This window comes from Chelon labrosus (assembly GCF_963514085.1).
Source record: "Chelon labrosus genome assembly, chromosome: 18".
Lineage (NCBI taxonomy): Eukaryota > Metazoa > Chordata > Actinopteri > Mugiliformes > Mugilidae > Chelon > Chelon labrosus.
In genome coordinates, this window is record NC_140351.1 from 16,670,023 (window position 1) to 16,692,360 (window position 22,338).

The window sequence follows — 22,338 nt, forward strand, 5'->3', positions numbered from 1 at the left end:
AGTGGGTGGGATCATCATGTGCAGGTCACTAAAGAGGAAACTCACAAGACAACATTTAATCCGAGTGCAGAGATGTTGCACAAAATTATTAATTTGACAGTGAGGGATGTGAGATTCCCGACGTCTCTGGAGCAGCACGGCTCAGACGCGATGGTAAGAAGTTTCTGCAGGAACATAATCTCGTGTTCGCTAACATTTGCACTTAAAAGTAGACGAAAACATGAGGCCTTTCTCTCCCCCACGCTGCAGCACACCGACCCGGATTATTCGGCTGCATATGTCGTCCTGGACACGGACTCTGGACTGAGGGGCTTCGGCCTCACGTTCACTTTAGGAAAAGGCACCGAGATCGGTAAGAGTCCCCGTGAAGCACACGCACTTCCGAAACAAAACGTAGTTTCACGAGCAAGCCCACCACGGCAACGCCAACTTCCTGCTGCGTTCAAGTGCTCCTAATAAAATCGGAATTTAAAAGATGTTGGCACGTAACTAATTAGATGTAAGCATTTGTTTCGTCTATTTTATTAAGCAACTCTTTATGACCAAGACGATTCATTGCTCTCATTGTTTGTACAACTGAAGTAAAAGCATTTAATTAAAGATAATACAGATTAAAGATAAAGGCTGTTCACCTACCTGCCAGTTTATTGGGTAAACTAGTGAAAACAAATGCAGTTTAACATAACAGTCCTGTACTAAAGCTCCCTTCATGCTTTTTATAATGTACAGTTTATGTTAAAACAGTGTAAGAAAGAATAGAACAATATAAAGTATATACAAAAAAGAAAAAACTGCCAAAAATGTATTCACTATCCAAACTGTCCATAGTACGACAAACCGCAGCCTCCAAAATGAAAACGCAAATGAATCAACAGCTCTGTTATTTTAAACATATGCTGAATACCATAACATCTATGAAGCTAAGATTTAGTGCAGGACTGTTATTGTTATGTATTCTTTTGACTAACATACTTAATGAACTGCCAAGCGCTAGACGTTGTCTTATTTCCGACTGTACCTGAAGGCAACATTTCTGTAGTCTTTTGCTCGTGTCCAAACCATTGACTGTATATATATTGTATTCAAACCCTACACCGCCATCGTGTGGTATAGTCAGTCAATAGATTTGTGTTGCTTTTGTTCCAGTGCTGGTATTTGGTAGGACTCTCTGGAAGCTTTGACCCTCTTAAAGCCTGTTTTTGTTGTTGATTGATAACCCTGCAGTGGCGTGTGCTGTCGAGGCCCTTGCAGGACTGGTTGTGGGGAAATCTCTGCAGGAGATAGTGGGCAACTTCCGCGGGTTTTACCGCCTCCTGACCAGTGATGGACAGATGAGATGGGTAAAAGCAAGCAGCTGATCTTAATCTGTAATAAACAACATGTAAAACTGATAGGAACCATCACCACAGAGAGAGAATCTGAGTTATCTACTATCTAATATGATAGTATTTCTATCATATCTTATTGAGGACTAAATGAAGACATAGGTTTTTTTGTAGTACATTATTTTAATTTTCACTTTTTCCCTGACTGACAGACATTTGCATCCAGATTTTCCTGTTCACAGCTTATCTAGATATACAAATAAAGACCTGTGACATGAATGAACTGTATTTATCCCCACTGTGGGATAAATGAAGATTATCTTATCTTATCTCCAAGATCCTAGTTTGACCCAAATTGTTTGAATGCCCGTTTTAATACACTGCAGTTTGGTAATACTACTTGTATACTGTGTTAAATATACTAAGGTTATGCTAAGGGTGACATCTGTTACCTTGTATGACGCAGCTCGGCCCAGAGAAAGGAGTGATCCACTTGGCCACGGCTGCAGTCCTGAATGCTGTGTGGGACCTGTGGGCGAGGGCCGAGGGCAAGGTGGGACCTCCAGATGAATTAAACACCATTTCTTCTTAAACAAGCATGACACCTCATGACTCACGGCCGCCGTTGTCATCCTTTTGCTCTAGCCGCTGTGGAAGCTGCTGGTTGACATGGTGAGTCATAGATGATTTGTACCATCGATTTATGTCCAGGAGGCGATCCCAGGGGAAATGTCTTCTATGTGTTGATTCAGGATCCAAAGCAGATTGTGTCATGCATCGACTTTAGGTACATAACCGACGCGCTGACTGAGGAGGAAGCTCTGGGTGAGACTGGTTCATGATGTATACAGTATGTCGAGTAAAGCTGGACAAAAGAAATCCAAGAAAAAAACAAAACGGCAACCTCTAACTGCTTCTCTTCCTTATTCAGACATTCTTGTGAAAGCACAGGAGGGCAAGCAGCAGAGAGGTGAGCACACTGAAGAAAAAATTAATTACATGGCTGTTGGAGATTTTGCAGAATCAAATTACCTCTTTAGAAACTACCTGGAGTGCAATTAGCCTATTTAATGCCACTTTGGTTCATTTAAACACCTCAAATATTTAATACTGGATAATAATAATAATACTATTAATAATAATAATTCTCACCTGCTAGAGACTCAGATGCTGAGCGAGGGTTATCCTGCCTACACCACCTCCTGTGCTTGGCTCGGATACTCAGACCAGCTGCTCAAACAGGTCTCTGGGTTAGAACACACACATGGCATACTGGATCTCTACTTACACAAATGTTTTTTTTAATGGTAGCTTTGTTTCTTAAGCTCTGCACAGATGCACTTAAAAGTGGTTGGACCAAGTTTAAGGTGAAGGTTGGCGCTGATCTAGAAGACGACGTACGCAGATGCCGCCTGATTAGGGAAATGATTGGACCAAATAACAAGTTGGTAAGGTTCAGTTTAGCCCTACTACTGTATTTATAATTAGAAATAACATTAAAGTGATTTTTTTTTTTGTGTGTTAGATGATCGATGCCAACCAGAGATGGGATGTAGCCGAGGCCATCAGCTGGGTGTCCAGTTTGGCTGAGTTCAAACCTCTATGGATTGAGGAGCCCACATCTCCAGACGACATCTTGGGTCATGCTGCTATTTCTAAGGTGAACAATGATTCAGTTATTAAACAGCCTGGGTACAGAGGAATTATTTTGTGCCTCTCTGTAGTTGTTCTGCTCATCTTTGTAGACGTATCTGTCTTTGTGGTTGTATTACGTCTCCCTAAAGTTGTTTCAGCCTGTTGTTGTGGTTGATTTGTGTCGGTTTTGCATTCTTCAAAGTTGTTTTGTCACCTTGTTTTATTGGTTCTTACTGTTTTAAGCAAGTTTTTTCTCTTTGGTTGTTTTGCTGCTTGATGTAGTCACTTAACTATCTATATAATAATAAAGTTTTTATATATGTAACCCCAGGTCAGGAGGCCATAGACTCATTCAGTAATTCTCGACTTTGTTGCTGCAGGCCTTGGCTCCACTCGGGATTGGAGTGGCAACAGGGGAGCAGGTCAGATCTCAAGTTTAGTCCTATGCACATTTCATTGGTGGATCACATTTTAGTTGGGGCTTAATCCAGTTTCCTCTCCAGTGTCACAACAGGGTGATGTTTAAGCAGTTCCTCCAGGCGTCTGCGCTGCAGTTTGTCCAGATCGACAGTTGTCGGCTGGGGAGCGTCAACGAGAACCTGGCTGTGCTGCTGATGGCTCACAAGTTTCAAGGTGAAAGTTAAGAGTGGTAACATTTCTTACTTCATTCACAGCGTTACCATTTTTTAAACTGTGCAAAATGTAAAAAAAATAAAAAACGTTGGTTTGATTGTACATGCACTTCTTTGTCCTCAGTACCTGTGTGTCCTCATGCCGGAGGAGTCGGCCTGTGTGAGCTCGTCCAGCACCTAATTTTGTTCGACTACATCTGTGTGTCTGCGGATCTCAGCAACCGGTGACAGTAGTTTATTTTAGTTTCCAGTTGGAGCTCTTTCCTGATTACATCCTTACTCCGACTTTCATTTATTCCCCTTAGAATGTGTGAATATGTCGACCACCTCCACGAGCACTTCACTTGCCCGGTGGTGATTAAAGACGCCCACTACATGCCTCCGAAGGTAAGAAACGGGTTTCAGTTACTCTGCATCTATCTTGAAAATGAAACTGCACATTTTTTTAAATTACCGCTTTAGATGGTGTCTGAGTATATGGTTATTTTTGTCTTCAGGATGCAGGTTATTCTTGTGAAATGGTGGAGTCATCTGTGACGAGACACCAGTACCCTGAAGGAGAAGTATGGAAGCGCCATGTGAAGAAATAAGGACTGCCTCTTTCACTGCTAAATGTATAATTAGACTGGGTAAAGATCTGTGAAACCTTTTTATATGATAAAAGTAAACCAAGCTGGGATTGAAGAAGAAGAATGCACGATGACACTGAACTGGTTTACATGCAAACCTGGTTTCTCCAGCTAGATGTCATTACTAAAGTTGCTTACAAATAAATAAATGCCACCAAGTTTCTGCTGTGTGTCCATAATATTTCTGCACAACTCCAGTTCACTTAAAACATCTTTATTTACAAAATTAGATAATTTATCAACTAAAACGCAGAAAATAGTAAAGTAATATTCGAGCAAGCCCATGGGACAGATCAGTGTTTGTCGCCAGTATTTAAGCACCATTTAAAGTACAAAAAGAGGAATTCTGATTTCGATAAAGTGAACTCATAAAATATGTACATGTACAGCAGATATAGCTATGCTTAAGAACATACTGGATTCCTCCGTGGCTGGCTTCACACAGCCATCTGCATCTTAATGGAGGGATGTGGATTGTAGTCACAGATCTCAAAGTCCTCTGCACGAAAATCGTCAATGCTCTCCACTTTTCTCAAGATCTTCAGTTTAGGGAAGGGTCGAATCTCCCGCTGAAGCTGCACATTTAGACAGAAGAGTTAGTCCAAGTTTGAAATGACAAAGAACATCAAGATATTTAAAAGATATACATATATTTAAGTAACTCACCTGCACTTTGAGAGGTTCAATATGATTGATGTAAATGTGAGCGTCTCCCAGAGTGTGAACAAAGTCGCCAGGCTGAAAAAACACAAGGCAGTGAGCGGATGGACCCTGCTCGACAAAATACAGTAGATAAAGAGTTTGATGAGGGTGCTCATACCTTGAGTCCTGTAATGTGTGCGATCATGTAGGTAAGAAGTGCATAGCTGGCGATGTTGAAAGGCACTCCCAGGCCCATGTCACCTGAGCGCTGGTACAGCTGACAGGACAGCTCCCCATCGCACACGTAGAACTGACAGAGGGCGTGGCAGGGAGGCAGAGCCATGAGGGGCAGGTCTGGAGGAACAAAGGGTGATACAGGTTTGATTTTAAATGATAATCCTTCACTAAATAGGACTCAAAGGAGCACCAGTTATGGTGGTTTACGTAAAGGTTACTTCCTGCCTCACCTTTGGGGTTCCAAGCACACATGATGATCCGTCTGTCCTCTGGATTCTTCTTGATGGTGTCGATGACTGTCTGCAGCTGGTCGACACCTTGTCCTGTGTAATCTGTCCAGAGAAGGGATGAAAAAGGCAAGTTAAGATAAATTCTCATCTCTTATCTGTTGCATGCTTGAACACAGGCGGTTGTTTGTCTCCACGAAATGTTAGCCAGCAGCTTTTCCAAATGAGCCAACAGGCAAACAAGCAAATTCATATTTGAAGTCCAAAGGGAGGCATCTAGACATGCAGACGGTTCACTTTTCACTGCTTTGTGTACCACAAACAAAACTATATTTACATTATGTTCATTATGGTGACGTGCATTACAAGAGTTAAGAAAGAAAAAACGTTTTGTTCTGTAATCTGAATGGCTGGATGGTCCCTTGAAATAGAATTTGACGGCTATAGAAAATTAGGTTGCAGCTGGTTCAGTAATACAGCAGTATTAGTCTTTTTCAGTGCAGAGAGTAGTGAGTAAAGTGTGACATTGTATACCTGCATGCATGTTTTTGTACTCTGCACCAAAGTGCCTCCACTGGAAGCCATACACAGGCCCCAGGTCACCCTCTTCCCTCTCCGTAAAGCCGAGGTTGTCCAGAAAGCCCCGAGACCCGTTGGCATCCCAGATCTTCACACCTTTCTCTGATAGCTCCTTGGCATTTGTTGATCCCTAGGACGCATCAGAAAAAAATAAAATATCAGCACTTAATTCATCATGTGCATCATGTCAGTGGTGCACAGTGACAAGTTTAAAAACTATTCTCACTTTGACGAACCACAGCAGCTCTTCAAGGATCCCTTTCCAAAACACTCTCTTGGTCGTCAGCAAGGGAAACTGGTCTACAAATACACACAAAAAGGATATTTGACATTGCTGCAAAATCACAAGCTGCCTTTGCACAAGATGTTACTGCAAATGTTATTGCAAATGTAATAAAAACACATTTTATAGTACTGCAATTTGTTACATTTTTGCAGATATGTTAGATTAATTTCCAGTAAAACATTTTTACAATGTATAATAACATTGTAGTGTACAAAGAGTAATTTTGTGTGTTGTACATTTTTTCATTTAAGCTCTATAAGTAAATGTATAACACCAAACTAAAGTGTACCTCGCAGATTATATCTGGCCTGAGATCCAAACACTGAGATGACTCCTGTCCCGGTTCGGTCTCCTTTCCTCTTCCCGTTCTCCATGATGTACTCAATCTGATCCAGGTAGCCGCGCTCATCGCTGAAAATACCAAATTTCTTCTCCACCTTCTCGTCTGGCTTTTTCTGCTTCTCCTCGGGGACCTCTCTGGCCGCCTCTACAGTAAAAATGTCAGAAACCGCGGGCATTTTTGTTCACTAAAGTCAGGACCCTGGAGCAGGCGATGTAAGACAGTTTAGATTTCGCGCTATCTGAACGCGACCGCCTTCTGCTCGAATCTTTTAAAAGGTAGAGAGTGGACTGACGGTGGCCGAAAGAGCTCAACACACTTCAACTTGAAGACACATACATTGACATACACAATAAACAAGCCTATACAGAAACTGTCTTTGTAAGTATCTTTATTGCATTTTCGTCGTGTTGTGAGTACTTGCAGCGTGCCTGCTGACGAACTTATTTGGACTTTTTCCTAATTAGCGCGTTTTATCTTTTTTTGTATGCGCGTTTTAAAAATTGCTGTGCGCTGAGCTCTCTGGGCCACCGTCTAAAATAAATGCGCGGCACCATCAAAAATAAATGCGCGGCACCATCGAAAAGTGCGCCGAACACAACGGTTAAAATCGTCCAAATGCTTGTCTACTTCACAAGTCTGTCAGATCATGTAACCTGAAAGCCATGTCAACCTGTAATCCTTTTTACATAATCAGACTGGAGACCATAGAGTTATCCTTACTCGATAAACCAGGAAGAGAATGAAGCAGTGGGTACATTTATCACCACAAAGTAAGAATCAGAAACAGCTTTATTTCACCATGTTCGCACACAAGGAATTTAACAAGTTACAACCCATCACTGTGCTCTCTTGATAACCTAATATTGTAGGTGAAAATGTGAGCAATAAACACTCAATATTGAATATAACAGTTGTGCACTGAATAGCACAGCCTTCAAAATTAAAACTCAGTTGAATCGGTGTCTTGGTTATTTTAAATAAATGCTGAATACCATAACCTTCAAGAAGATTTAGTGCAGTGACTTTTATATCAGAATGCATTCATTTTCACGTGTGTATTTGGCATACAGTATTGTGTTCCTACCAGAGGGGAGGAGTCTGCGTCCATCAGGACAGGTCTGCAGTGATGTGTCTTGTCCATTTCTTGACTCATGATGTGTGTAAATCCTGGCAACAATGATCTTTTCTATAGTCCTGACAGTTTGTTGCAGTCTGTTCCTCTCCCGTTTTGCGGTTATTCCAAAGCAGGCAGTGATGGATGCACAAAGAACAGACTGGATTATTGCCATATGGAACTACAGCTGCTGAGGCAGGGAGAGCTTCTTGAGCTGGCCTGTTTGATGACGCTGTCGATGTTGGGTATCCGTTTTAGGTCTCGGGAGTATGAGTGGAGACAAATAAACATGGTCTGCATATAAGAGATTTACACCAGCATTATAGGATAGTAGATTCAGACGGTGTGTTACAGGCTTGTCACCTTATATCAGTCAAAGGGGTAAGGTAAAAAAAAAGATATTTTTACAGATATTTACAATACAGCACTAAATATCTTCTATCTTCTAATTGTATCAGGAAACTACAGACTATGTTAAACAACAATGGATAAGACAATTAGACATGTCTGAATGCCTAGAAGACATGGTCGTCTTCTTTGATTCTCCACTCTGCTGCTCCGAGGAATGTGGAGAAACTTTGGTTGATTATGGACATGTTTTCTGGTCATGTCCTTTTATTCAGACTTTCTGGAAAGTGGTGTCCACAATAATATTAGAAAGCTTGAGTCGTTGCATCAGCACAACATTCCAGTCCCTATTATACTACAGAAGACAAATATTATACATAAAAATGGTGTGTTTACTGAGCCAATGAGAAAGATACTACCTATTTCCTTGTATGTGCCATAGACTGCACATGACGAATACAAGCAGCTTTATGTATTGATGTTTTCAAACACTAAGTGTACATGTATTTATTATCAACAACGTTTGATCAGCTGACTTAACAATGGACAATTCAAACATTCAATGACAATTTGAGCGCTGCACACAGAGCTGAAGAAAAATCCAGCCTGTCACTCTACAGAATAATATGATCATATTACAGAAACGTTAATTTTACTGACTTGTTTTAACTTTTCTTTGGCTGCTGCTTCTTTCTGACCTTGCAGTCAGTGAGCCACCACACTAACTTTTTAATTAGACGGATTAAGTTTATTCAGATTTTTACCTAATTATGCTTCTAGGATCAAAACTACTATCGGCTAGCTACACCTAGTATACAGCTGACGCTAGCCTGACTGTTGTCCTAGCAAAGTCAAAGTGACGTCGCTATAAATATCGTACAAAACGTAAAGTAACTTACTTAAGTCTGCAGTAACCCTTCAGATCCATTATTCCGGTTGGCACACTTTTCTGATAAGACCAATTTTATTTACTTGTCTGAAATAGATTTGAAACTCTTTAAAGGGGATTTCTGCGTAGTTCCTTTATAAATACCGGAAACCCGTCACTCTCGTGTGCAGTACGCAGGCTTCAGACATGCGTACTTGGTAGTTCGGACTTTGACAAGGCCCACTCTAAAGTACGGACTCTTGAGGACGTGAGCACACAGGACGATTCGAAATGCATCCTGGGATACGTGGCTGTACCATCCCATCGTCCTCCCGATTAGGATTGACAACTTCCTGAAAAATAAATAAGGGACACCTCATTGGCAGGACCGGCCGACCGATTGCCGTCCCCCTTCCTGGCGTGGTGATTTTTTTTTTAGCCCTTATTTGTGTGTGTGAAACGATTTTTTTTTTTTTAACAATTTGACTCAAACCCGAACTGAATTAGATGCATATTTTTGAGTGATGTGAACACATGGAAAACAAAGTATTATTCAACAATTTATTTTTAATACTAAAGAACAAAATTAACAGAATAAAATAAATATCTTTCTTAATCAGAAACCTTTCCTGCTCAACTTAAAACTGTATAAGTTAATAGAAAACAATAGAAAGCAGAACATTCCTCTTGTAATAGTGTAATAAGAAAAGTGCAAACAGATAGTGTTGTCTTCCGGTATCTTCTTCGCAAGCAACATTATCTCGACCAATGAGATGAGCGGAATTCCAGTTGTCATCTCATTGGTCACAGAGCAGGAGGTAATAAGTTTACCGTATATTTTCATATAAAGCGCCCTGTTGTTCATTCATTCCATTGACATTTTGCACACTGTTTTTGATTCTCACGGTATTACGGGACAAAGTGCCTCCCGTTTCAGCTCAATACGGGACGATTCCGTTTTTCAAGATACGGTTGGCAACCCTACTCCCGATTGATATGATATATCTGGTACAGAGGACAACTTTAAAATATATTAAGTAGTTTATCATTCATTTCTAAATGTTTTTTTGTTTTTTTTTCTTTCAAAGATGGCTGGTGTTTTTAAATGTTCCAACTACGTTCTGGTCCTCGACATTACATGAGTATACTACTGAAATATAGTCATTACCAAGTGAAATTAGACTGCCATAACATTATGACCAGTGACAGGTGACGTTAATAAACGCTAATTATCTCGTTATCGTGGCTGTCAGTGGTAAGCACTGTATCCATAGTGAATGACTTAGCAGCAGAGCATCTCCAAAACTGCTGCAGGTGTTCCCAGTCTGCAGTGGTCACTAACTATCAAAAGTCGTCCGAGGACAGAAATGTGGTGAACCAGCTAAACAGACAGTGGGATATTTTGGACAAGGTTCTGCTGGGAGACAGATGCACACCCATTCATGGAAACGATGTTCTCTGATGGCAGTGGCCTCTTTCAGCGGGATAATGTGCCCTTCCACAAAACAAAGACGGCTCAGGAGTAGTTTGAGGAACAGAACAATGAGTTCAAGGCGTTGACTTGACCTCCAAATTCCCCAGATCTCAATCCAATCCAGCTTCCGTGGGGCATGCTAGACAAACCAATCCAATTCATGGAGGCCTCAACTCGCAACTCGCAGTATTTAAAGGATCTGCTGCTAACGTCTTGAGGCCAGATACCACAGCACACCTTCAGAGGTTTAGCGGAGACAATGGTGGGCAAAAGGAGAAAAGGGGGACCTACACAATATTAACATTAGTCATAATGTTATGGCTGATCATTGTAAGTGTAACTGGAAAAGAAAAATGAATGATAATGAATGAAGTATTTCATAAATAACTAAAAATCAATTTTGGAATGACAAAAACACATGAGGACTGTTTGAGCATTGTGAACAGTTTAATTGGAGAAATGTGTAACAGACTAATCAACATACTGTACATGAACAAGAGGAATACAAGCTGTGCGTGTGAAGTATCAGAGGTCTATGTGGTGCATTTTCAAGTTTTATAAAGATTATTTTAACCGTGTAAGAAAACTTTACTCGGCATCGGAAGAAGCTGTTTGGGGGTAGTCACGTTATTCCACTCCTGTGTAGAAAAGAAACATTTCAATTCATATTAACTTCACCATCTTGTACCATCCAGTCTTTTAAATATAATGCCAATATTATAGTCTAAACTAGTTTCAAATTTAATTTGGTTATAGTGACAGCAGAATAATGCAAAGCCCCACATTGGTGGGATCGATACCTCTCATCTGCTGTTTATGGAGCGTCAGAGCCTCCTGAGCGACATGTTCAATGAAGGCAGGGTCATCCACCTCCAGATCTGCTGGGACTGATACGGTTATTGGGGCTGAGTCCAGGATGGAGACAACTACACTGCTGTCTGCTTTAGCTTTGTTATTCTTCATCTGCTGCGTGTTCACCTGAAAAAATGCATTAAACGTAATAATTCTCCTTAGTGTTTTATCAACAATGCTTAAAATGGTACTCAGCAACCCTCCCAAATTAAAGACTGAGCATAGAGTCTGACAAACCGCGATCACGCTGAAGATGTCGTGCGGGCCCGCTGTGCTGGTGGACAGCTGGCTGACCCAGCCGTATTTGTCAACCATGTTGCTGAGCCATCTCTGAGTGTCCGCCGTGTGTCTCTGGACCAGCTGTAGTCTGTCGTCGTACTGCTGACAGGACGCGTTCAGCAGCAAGTGCATCTCCTCCATCTCAGTGTGCAGCTGCTGCACACTGGGACACTCTGCAGGTAGAGAAGCCGGCATCAATCCAGATGTGCAGCATGGACTCAGCAATAGAAAAACTGTTCAGCTACATCTAATTCAGGCTGAATATTAAGAGGTTTACCTTTTAACAGATAATCTTTGCATGTCTCACACAGGTCTTGAAGCTGCCAGCACTCTGATACTTGTCTGCGGAGTTGTCTGCACAAATATCCACCCGGAGCCTGTCCTCCAAACAGCGATACTGTATCTTTGTAGATGAACACAAAGTAACATAGGTGCACATACAGTGAACAAACATTCTACAGCATTTTTATATATAGTGCAGCACAAATACCTCTGCTTGACTGTTGCAAATACTCCTCTGCTTCTTGTATCTCGTCGAACACATCGGCCGCCGTGGAGCTAAACTCCTGCAGCACGTTCCTCCCAAAGTCGTATACTGAATCCAGGACGTGATCCAAACCCACCGTCCTGAAGAAGCCAGCGCTTGACCCGTCGTGTGTGGCTGACGCCGAGTTAGGCTGGAGCTCCGTGGTGAAGGCGGACAGAAACGAGCGACCAAACACCTGCTGCATCTTCTTGGCTAGAGTGACGCTGCGGTTGTACAAGAGGCTGATGTTTGACTGCAGCTGGCTGAACAATGCGTCCGCCTGCAGCAGCTCCAGACTGGCTTTATCCTCTGGGACCTGGTTCTCAACCGATGGGGCTCCCCCTGAATTCTCCTGGTTTTGACTGTAAACGTGCTCCGTAGCTTCCAACTGGGCGGCCATTTTCCTAAAAAACTCCTCTACCTTAACAGAGAGAGAGAGATTTGTAGAAATATGTTTACATGTCTTAATTCTTTCTGTGACGCGTTGGTGGGAATGTGCTCAAGTCAGACCTTGAAAGAGAAAGAGGTGAAGCCACGGCGACATGTAGAAGTATAGAAGGCCTTACAAGAATCTTCCAGGCAAGGTCGACACTCCCCGAAGGCGGATTTGGTTAAATCTAGACATTGCTGTTCAGCTTCCTCGAGTTTCTGCTCCGTTTCCTTTGCCAACTGCATCGCCCCCTGAAGGAACCACAAAACAGAAGATACTTTGCCTCTTAATAAGCCAGAGAGGATAACATGAGATTTGGGCCCCTGCCACAGAGCCCTGCTTTTCATTCTGAGATGACTAAGAAAATATATTAATCTGCAGACAGTTCATTTATCTTGACTGCAGTAAAACTACACCCCCAGCTCACTTAACCAGCCCTACTCCCACATTCATTATTCACTGTCTGCTTTGAGGTTTCTCTTTGTGGCTTTATGAGGCAGAAAATATGCAGTGGGTTTCAGAATAAAGCACAAAGACAGGCAAGGAACAGTTCAATCACAATACTGATGCTGGGAGAGGAAGCTGCACAATTCACACCTTCTTCTTGTCGCTGCTGTGTCTCAGGGCGTCCATCAGGTGTCTGTGCTTCTCTTCTTTTTTCTCCATCATTTCCTTCACCTGCTTCACCCCGAGCAAAGTGCGCTTAATTTCCCCGTCGACATACCGCTCTCCGGCTGCAGACAGCTCTGCACGCAGAATTAAAACACCGTGCTCAATTTCTCCTTAACCGTTATTTCTGATGTGTTCGTGTCTGTTAGTGAAGTCCTTACTTTTCAGGGTTTCCTCACTCACAGGAGGAGAGTCAGCAGCGCAGAGTACGGCCGCAGTGACGTAGAGAATCAGAACCAGAAGCCTCCTCATGATGTCTTTAGTTCTGGAAAAGGTGCAAAGTTTATTGTTTATCTCATATAAAGTGAAATAGAAGCTCTGTCTATAAATGAAAGAGGCAGGAACTTGCCACAAGGTGGTGCTATTTCTTAAGCAATTTAATTTAGAACAATATAAAAATGCTTTAAGTGGAACTAATAACCCCACAGGAAAAATATATTAATATATTAGCATATATGATCACAACAATGTCAAGCAAGTAAACTGAACTAACAAAACTACAAAAGCCTGAATTACTACTTTTTTAATTTTAACTTTCTTAATAAATAGTTTGGGCTTCCCTTTTGTAGCACCTGTACTGGTGGATCATGGACGTTCTGCTGCTGTTGCACACAGTTCATCTAATAGTCAAATAAAATAAACTAGAAAAATGATCTGAGTCAGCATAAACTGCCCCTGAATGCACTGGGCACATTCAAAGTAAATATGCGGCGTTGCACACACAACATTACGTCTTCAGGTTGGCACACATTTCTAAAAATCTACCTTGTAGCTACCTATGAAAAAATATCCCATACAAGCCTGTTGTTACACACTGTGTGATGTGTAACTGTGAGAGTCTATTCAAAACAAACAAAAAACAGCATTTACCTTGCAAACTACGAACACATCCAACTCCAGAACAAAAGCAGCAGGTTGTGCTGTTGGAGGGATGAGACTGAGAGAGTCTGCTTCCTCAAAGGGTTGTTCTATTTTTATGGATCTACTCAGCAGCACAGATCCTATTACTGTGTTTGCATTATTGGTTATTAAGCCTTATGCGCGCAGCGTACCCGTAGATCCGCTTAAGACTGGCTTTGATGCGCAACATAAACATGACATGCTCCGTTGTTTAGGTCTATCTCGCTCACTTAATTGTCTCTTACATAGTCCAGAGCCCTCCTCAGGTAAAACTTTATGCTCTAATCTCCATCAGCCTGACAGTAAGCCTGGGCCTCCTGCAGGGACCTGGCATTCACTGGCATGGTCTCAATCATAGGCTAAGCTCTGCATTGCAGGCCACAGCAGGAGCAGGACGACTGAACATGTGCAGCTTATAAAGCATGTATATTGCATATGTTTCTTTTTTTTGTGTGTGTGTTTTCTCTTCCATTCCAGTCAGTCATTTGTTTTCATTCATTTCTATAGTTGAAGTCTGAAAATATGTTGCGTTATTATGTCTAATAATGCAGCCTAACTTGTCGTTTCTGCACCGTATTAGTTAAGGGAAAACAAAACACTTTCAAACAACTGAACTGGGTGTACTGTGACAGGTTAGAGCTAGTGTAAAATGTACTAATATTAGTAAATTGTTAAAAAAAAAAAAAAGGTAATAATAACAACCTTTAATTGTGAAGTTGAGAGGCTCCTCAGGTGTAGGATTTTGAGTGTAACCTGAAAATACAGACGGTTAATTGTAGTGTATATTTCTGAGTCACCATGAGCATCCGGATCAGCTCTTCAACACAGACTCTACAACTCTCTAATAGAGTTGTTTCAAAACTATGTTCCTCCATTTGAGTTTTAATGGTAATGGTGGAGAGCGCTGTGTAACACGTTGGACAGGCAAATTTTCCAATAAATTATGTTGGCATCTGATGACTGGGGATTCTGTGGCAGCTACCCTCGTGGAAACATCTGTACTTGTCTTGTATGCCTGTGGTTTGCCATCTGTCGTTTTAATACATAAAATAATTAAAGTTATTAATTGGCTATGAATCACGCGTCCCCCATGCAGTGACCACACAACTCTGAAATTCTTCCTTTTGCTGAGAATTTTAGCATCTTTCAGCTCATCGTTTTGATTTTACTCCCTGCAGGTTTGATTCCAGGCAATATTGCTAACCACAGTACGATGATGATCTGAATGTGAAGAGGCCACAGTTTCACATTCACCATTTTAACTTCATAAGGTGATAATATGTTAGCTTTACTAGAGATTGTCTCTGCTGCCACAAAGACTTGAAAATATCCACTGTTACTGCTTTAAATAAAGACATCCTGCATGCTCCTGGCTAAAGTCACCCAAAAAAAAAGTATTCATACAGTATCTTCTGAGTTGCCATTGTTGTTATCGCGACATCTAAACATGGCAGCAGCGTGGTAAATGTGGAATTCCCGTGCTCTGTATAAGCCTTCTGTTAATCTGAGCCCACTGCTGAAAGCCTTGACCCAGCAAATGAGGTCCCAACCCCTGAATGAGGACCAGCAGGAGCCTGCCTGTAAGATACCTGACCCTCAGCTGCTTTTTATCAGCTCGCCACGATCTCTATCTGAGGCCTAATACCAGCCTGCTGCTCCAATTATAGTCGACAGTAAAATAACAGTTTTGAAGCCTTTAGGAAAACAAGTAATTAGTCGCTTTATCATCTCAGGCTGCTCTGGAATCTAATATGTGGCAGACTGGGTCAAACTGGAGCTATTAGCGCTGAGCCCGGGTTTGAAGGCTGTGTTATCAAAAGAACGAAGAAAAACAGATCAGAGTTCGAGGTCTGCGTCGCTTTCTTTTTGAGCTCTGAGGATTTCAGAGCTGAGGCACGCTGTGTTATCTGTGTCTGTTCCTGCAGATCAGTTGGTTTGAACAGGGCCAGCGCAGAAAGATTAGCATCAAGGCCGCCGCATGTAACTCAGTGACACTAACTTGCACTCTGAAGACACGAGAGTGGCTCTGTTTAATTTCTTTGATCTTCCTCATCAGGCCCGGAGGATGCAGCTGCATTTCTAGCTTTGATCAGTGATCTGCATCTGCAGGCTGGAGAGATTACGGACACAGGAAGTGTTGGAATTATCACAGCACCTGGAAGAGTTAAAGGAAAAAATGGCCGCCGGTGAATTTTACAGTCCAATTTTGGTAAACTGTGGCCAATACTAGCTGTCACTGGAAGGATTCTGAGCAAAATAAATTATAGTAAGAGCAAAAATAAACAAATGGAGAGATGCTATCAGTGACTTGGTAAAATTAAGAGCAGTGTTGTTTATCAAAGAAAAAAAGATCAACTTTTCATGTCATTCTTGTAGAGAACTTTATATAACTTTATTTTGTTACAATCTTATCTCTAAAATTATATCGTGACATTTTTTAATCAAAATTTCACAAATCATCTTGTGTTTTTCCTTGATTTTTTTGTTTGTTTGTTTAATGATGATGTTATTTTTCCAGTGCATTACAGGAAGGAAGGGTTCTTGTGATAACTCTGATAATAAAATACTCCCCAAACCTTATGATTAACCTCATATAGAGTACCACAGAAAGGCTATTGGAGTATAATATGAATATGAAAGTGATTTTTCACCCTTGAAGAACATGAGATGTAAATATGTAAAAACAGGAACTGCAGAGAAATGTCGCCGTTTCCGCGCTCGCTCCCCTCCACCTCCACAAACCTTTGAAATTATCTGTAATGGGTACCAGACTTTCACCCTGGGACGCGATTGCCATCAACCCCCAGTAACTTAATCTGATCTCCGGCTGGATTACTGCAGCGCTGCACGACTTCCCGGGGTCTGCAGCGTTGAAAGCGTCCCGCACCTCCTCTATCCCCAAAGGAGGAGACACAGCAGGAGGCGACGGGACAGTCACTCCCAAAAACTGTGCAGCACAGATGTGGCCACGGCGAATTAGTTGTGGTGTCAAGTTATCCAGAAAAGTTAGGGAGAAGGTTGAGACGACGACGGAAATAGGACGCGTTAGCTATCAAAATAAAAGATGACAAATGAGAAAAGCACAGGTACAGCTTCCTATATTCACTTATAAAATCTAACTACAGCTTTATTAATAATTTATAAATAATAAACTTTATAGAGGGTTTACATGCAATAATAATAAAAAAATGAGTTGCGTTGTGAAAAAAAAATGCTGGATGGTGTTCATCACTAAATGAGCTATATATGATGGTATACTAATAATACATGCTTAATAAGTGAATTAATATGAATACTTTACTCTATAATGCTTTATTCCACGTTTAATGAGAAAAGTACATATAAATGCCTGTTAAGGTCAAAGTTCATGAATTGTGATGTGTGTGTTGATGTTTTCAGAAATGGTGGAGGTGGAGGATGAGTGAATATATATTCATTATATTGTAAAACTTTCCTTATAATGGTATTGTAAGTCTGAGGAAAACACTGATATTCCTCTCTTTATGTCATTTTATACCAGACATTAAGTTAGCCTATGTTAGCCTCAGTGACTTCTGGGAGCTAACAGTTGCCCAGCAGTGGTGTTTTCACAGCATCCCATATTGAAACCACAGGTTCACAAGTTCAATTGTTTTAATATGCACAAAAATCTAAATTTTAATGTTTTTGTGCCCATTAAAGAAAATGAAAGGGGACATTTTCGGTCGTTCACTGGGTGACTAGCAACATCAATTACTTCAGGAAGTTACTGTGCCTGGCTAAACATTCAAATTTAAACTTTTGAGTAAAGTAAATAAAGGAAAGATGGTGTTAGAAAAATGTTAAAAAGTGAGCTGTAGCTCTGCTATGTGTATTTTAATGTCTTTGACAGATCCAGATTAAGCTAGCTGTGCTCTTGGTTCCAGCCCTGAGCTAACCACTCCCTACTCCAGCTTCATACAAAGTTTTACAGAGTTTGTGTGGTGTTGCATACTCATATCTCCACCATATATATATATATAAATGCTTCAAAAAGTTTGAAAAAGAATTATTTTTGAATACACCCTTTCGCTCAGCAACAAAACATTTTATTCTGAAAGCAGCACCGGAAGCGCACATTATCCGTCAGTGTAAGTTAACACCGGCTCGCTCAGCTCTCCTCCTCCAGCGCTGCGCTGCAAGACACGGCTTCAGGACCATCACAAAGACTCGTCCGAGCCGCAGCGAGCAGCACAACAGAGACGATGGGATTTTAAACTGAAAACCGAACATGAACGCAGACCTGTAGCCTTTTTGTTTCTTTAATCAAAGTGCTAAATCAAGTGCTTCTCCGTTGGAACAACTTTACACCTTTGCTCTGGATGCTGAGATGCGCAGAAAGTGACGGGGGTCCTCATCTCTTCTACAGTCCTCAACGAGTTATAAAACGCCATGAAAGGTACGTACTCCAGCCCATAGCAGCGTGGAGCTGATAGCTGAGTGCATGGTTTGTATTTACGTTTAAGATATTACACTCTTGAGTTTGTTCATCTGTGCGCAGTCATTGTGGTCATTGAGTCACATCTGGATGACATTACGGGACTGCGGTGCAGAAGTTGTGAAATACTCTGAATTCTTTCCTCCACCAGTTGCATCCCATTCAAACAAAATAAAACACATTAACGTTTGCATAATTTGCTAAACTCCTGATGTAAGAATGAAAAGTCCCACATCTCAAATTTAGATGCAGTGCACGGCAAGTAGAAGGATATTGCTGAACTCCACCTGCAGAGTTTCATCAGAGTTTGTGCTCTGGCAAGTTGCAAATTTACAATAACAATAATAACAATCAACTTTAAAGTCATTTGAGTCATTTTGAGAGAAACTGATTTGTAAGATGACTCAGGAATGTGTGATCCACTTGGTCTCTTCATCCGGCCTAACCCTCTCTGACCCCACACCAGCAAACACAGCTCATCCTTCCATGTCTCTCCTGTCTCTCTCCCTCACCCGCACTGCCCCCATCTGTTTACCATTACCGATGATGTTCTCTGTGCTCTGCTCCATTCTTCAGTGTACTGTAGAAGAGTGTAATTAGGGTTTACTGTCAACAACCCAGAGAAACCGCAGCCTGTGGCTTTTACAGTTCTGTGGACCTCCTATCTCCACACACACACAGAGACTAGAGATGATACTCCTCTACCTCCAACCTAAATCCTTGCTGGCGGCCTCTGATTTGCTAAACATTGTATTCATTGTATAACATTATGAAATCTTGGCTCTGTGCAGCTGCCCTGTAGTGTTTCTGTCTGTTTTATTTAGTTTATGGAGTCCTACCAACTGCTTTAAACACGGTGTACCCCCAGTAGCGTGAGCTTGACCTATTTGTGTCATATGTTTCTGGTTATGTCACGCAGACGACTTTGCAGACGAGGAGGATGTACAGTCGTTTGGATACAAGAGGTTCGGTAAGTGTGAAGTGACCTTTTCCTTTTTTTCTTTTTTTTTTAAAGGTGTAATCATAAAACTTTTATTGTTTTGTAAATAAAATAGCTTTAACTAAACGCGCTAAGTGTGTGGGCTTCCCTTTCTCTTCTGCCCAGACCTACCTTTATATTTACGAGCTTGTTGCTCTAATTGAATCTATTCTCATGTCAGTACACACATCTGTCCTGACATCCAATGGCTTTGCAGGATTTGGCTTGAACGTAAATGCGGCAGACGGCCTGTGAGGTCCGGCTCACCGCAGGCCCAACGGCTGCTGACAGAGCTCGCCAGATCAAGAAGTTTTCAGAAACGCGACTTTATCCACTTAAAGCGAGTCGCTCAAACGCGCGGAGGGCTTCAAAACCGTGGTGGCTCAAACTGAATTTGCAGTCAACTCGTATCCGCCTGCTGTGGCGCGATACGTGCACAGAGTTCCCACGAATTTGTTTGTGTGCAAGTGTGTTTGTGGGCGGCACGGTTGTGAAGCTTAAAGCATGCAGTCTGCTGTTTTCATAAGTTTTCCCAGCAGGCTTATACACTTGCAGTGACCAGAAAGATAAGGATGAAAAGCTCAATGGATCCGTTCAGCCATATCACAAACAAACAGATTATTGAACTTATCTCTTGTGGCATCTAGCAGTGAAGATAGTTTGGGTTTTATATTCCCAGGTTCATTGAGGTATTTCCCTCAAGTGCTTGTATATCCTCAAATATGGACCATTCCTGCCCTCTAAAGACTGCTCACTGTAACCGCAGACAACAGTACATACCTGGTCAACAGTGACACGTCTTTCCAGAAAAAAAGTCATAGTTTGGATAATCCACAGATCCCACTGTCAGATGTTCATGTGTTTTTTTTTCTGCCAAACAAATACTGTAATTTCCATGACTAATACTTCCTGTAAAGTGGAAAAATATGTTTTGTTGTAATTGGGCTGCACTGAACCTTGAAAATGAGCATCTCTGGTCCATCTTTTCCTCCTCGCGAGCCCTAACATGAATGCACTCACTTCACTCATTTTGTTCCTTTTTTATTTGCAAGATTCGCTGTCCGTTTTGTTCTCAGTTACTGCAGGAATGCTGTCGCAGCACAATGTTGGCCATCAAGTGCATGCTTGACTTTTTAATCATTCTTTTGGAAAAGAATTAAAAAGTGGCACCACGGGGCAAACTCTCAGTCACACGCTCTCAAACACATCATTACTATTCTCCTCGGGGACGGCGCACGTGCTCCATCACTGTTCTGTTAATTCAGCATTGATTTGGAGCGTCTGTGTTTCTTTATCCAGGGTGTTCCTACAGTATGACTCATTCGCACGCACTTCGGCCGAGGTCCGTGAGAGTAGACGGGATGGCAGCGGAGTAGGCAGTTTAACTCAGCACAAGCCGAGACGATTTCAAACTGTGTCAGAACACAATCTCTTTCATCCCAGTCACCAGAGTTGAGGCATCCTGTTTGTCTTTCTCTGTGAGCGCGTGCAAGTCCCGCTCATGGACCACATTAGAGAGCCGTGGGGAGGGGAGCCCAAATCCCGCTCACTTTTAACTTTATTCAAATGCACTCTTGACATGTGGAGGAGTAGGAAGAGAGAGCGGCTGAACTCTTAGCTGAGCGCTATCGGTCCTCTCAGGGACACGGCAGCTGTTTGGAGGGGCCGGCTCCAAGGGTCTGCCTCACCCCTCCAGAGGCTTTGTTGTGCAATAGAGCTGCACTCATGCAAACCATCACAAGCCCTCATTCTTCCACTATTAGCGCTATAATGTCAGTACTCTGGGGAAACAAACAGTTATTTCCTCCCTACATGTTTTGATTGAATTCCTCGCCGTCTCCCAGGAGACTGATAGTGTTTAAATTGCTGTGACATGTCAAAGCTGCGAGTGGTGTGTGAATCTGCGTCCAGTTTATAAAGTCACCACTAAAATCAGCGAGGGGATGACTTAATGCAGAAAGACAGAACACTTAATCCTGCTGGTTTTACGACGTGAACATGAAAGAGAGCCTCAGTGCCAGTGGGCATTTGTTTTTCTTTCCCCTTTATACATTATTCATAATGCACGTAGCATTTTATAAAAAACTACAAAAGTTTTCCAGGGAGGCGCTGGCTTCCATCACGTCTTGTCATCATCTTGCAGAGGCTTGAAAGACAGATATATTTGCGTGTGTTTGTAGATATTTGTTGAAAACACTGCATCCTTTCAGGAAAGATTGCAGGATGCACGAGCTTTAAAGATAAAGGAGCAATAAACTACCTCATGGTTTGATTGTTGGCTTTAAACTCCCAGATGGTTGCTCAACAAACGCTCCTCCAATTCCTCAGATTCCAACATCTGACGCATTCATCCCTGTTTTGCAATAGAATACAGTAAAGCAGCTGACACAGCCTTCATTCAGTTTCTTTACTTTTCTGAGACACACCAGTGAAGTCAGACGGGCCTTCAGCCTCTCTGTAAAGAACATTTGTGAGGTTTCAATTAAAACGTATAACGTGTTACGTCAGCGCAGGGACAAGTGAACCATAGTGACCATGTGTTGAAAAGTCTTTAAAAGTACGTTTGGTAGGGTGTTTGTATTTTTGCCGACATCCAAAGCAACGATTCCATCTTCTGAAGGCCAGAAAAAGCCCAATGGGCAAACACCTACGCAAACACACGCACTTATGTAGACGCACACTTTTAAACAGAGTGAACTGTTTCTGATTTACTTTCTTATACAAGCGTCATCCAAAAGGCATGCGTGCATCATGTATATTTACACGCATACACATCTAGAAGGTCTTTTTCCACTCGTTTGTATACAAGTGAAAATGCGCGCACACACACAGCAGTCCATACTCTGAGTGAGTTCATATGGTAATCCCATCTCCCTCCCTGCCAAGATGAAGCCAGGCCGGAATTGCT

The 22,338-nt window shown here is 41.8% G+C and overlaps 3 protein-coding genes and 1 pseudogene across 5 annotated transcripts in view; 2 read left to right on the forward strand and 2 right to left on the reverse strand.

Annotated features, from left to right (window-relative positions):
* Positions 1-7: 7 nt before the first annotated feature.
* Positions 8-4,382, forward strand: enosf1 (enolase superfamily member 1). Of its 2 annotated transcripts, XM_084566244.1 has the most exons (15): positions 8-153; positions 250-352; positions 1,225-1,340; positions 1,792-1,878; positions 1,971-1,997; positions 2,078-2,150; positions 2,257-2,295; positions 2,485-2,567; positions 2,651-2,773; positions 2,851-2,985; positions 3,341-3,382; positions 3,464-3,593; positions 3,717-3,816; positions 3,898-3,979; positions 4,090-4,382. In XM_084566244.1, the coding sequence occupies exons 1-15, from the start codon at positions 73-75 to the stop codon at positions 4,180-4,182; spliced, it is 1,314 nt and encodes a 437-aa protein (XP_084422370.1). In that variant the 5' UTR covers positions 8-72; the 3' UTR covers positions 4,183-4,382. The 2 variants fall into 2 exon arrangements, with proteins under 2 accessions (XP_084422370.1, XP_084422371.1); XM_084566245.1 differs by lacking the exons at positions 8-153; positions 250-352 and having other exon boundaries at positions 1,236-1,340; positions 2,113-2,150.
* Positions 4,303-9,040, reverse strand: tyms (thymidylate synthetase). Its single transcript, XM_084566246.1, has 9 exons — positions 8,897-9,040; positions 7,620-7,943; positions 6,482-6,679; positions 6,133-6,206; positions 5,862-6,036; positions 5,331-5,432; positions 5,042-5,217; positions 4,888-4,959; positions 4,303-4,796 (listed from the first exon to the last, which is right to left on the reverse strand). Exons 2-9 carry the CDS (start codon positions 7,822-7,824, stop codon positions 4,659-4,661), a joined length of 1,140 nt encoding a protein of 379 aa, XP_084422372.1. The 5' UTR covers positions 7,825-7,943; positions 8,897-9,040; the 3' UTR covers positions 4,303-4,658.
* Positions 9,041-10,762: 1,722 nt separating this feature from the next.
* On the reverse strand, positions 10,763-13,347 carry LOC311503273 (clusterin-like protein 1; annotated as a pseudogene). The gene is made up of 6 exons: positions 13,257-13,347; positions 13,024-13,172; positions 12,507-12,677; positions 11,748-12,417; positions 11,429-11,643; positions 10,763-11,317 (listed from the first exon to the last, which is right to left on the reverse strand). The product of its transcript is annotated as a clusterin-like protein 1 (transcript).
* A 4,868-nt stretch (positions 13,348-18,215) lies between these two features.
* Positions 18,216-22,338, forward strand: part of LOC311503379 (collectin-12-like) — a 41,722-nt gene continuing 37,599 nt past the window's right edge. The window contains exons 1-2 of the mRNA XM_084566057.1: positions 18,216-18,412; positions 19,371-19,421. Of these exons, the coding sequence (XP_084422183.1) occupies positions 18,406-18,412; positions 19,371-19,421 (58 nt within the window). The 5' untranslated portion in view covers positions 18,216-18,405. The remainder of the gene's footprint in view (positions 18,413-19,370; positions 19,422-22,338) is intronic.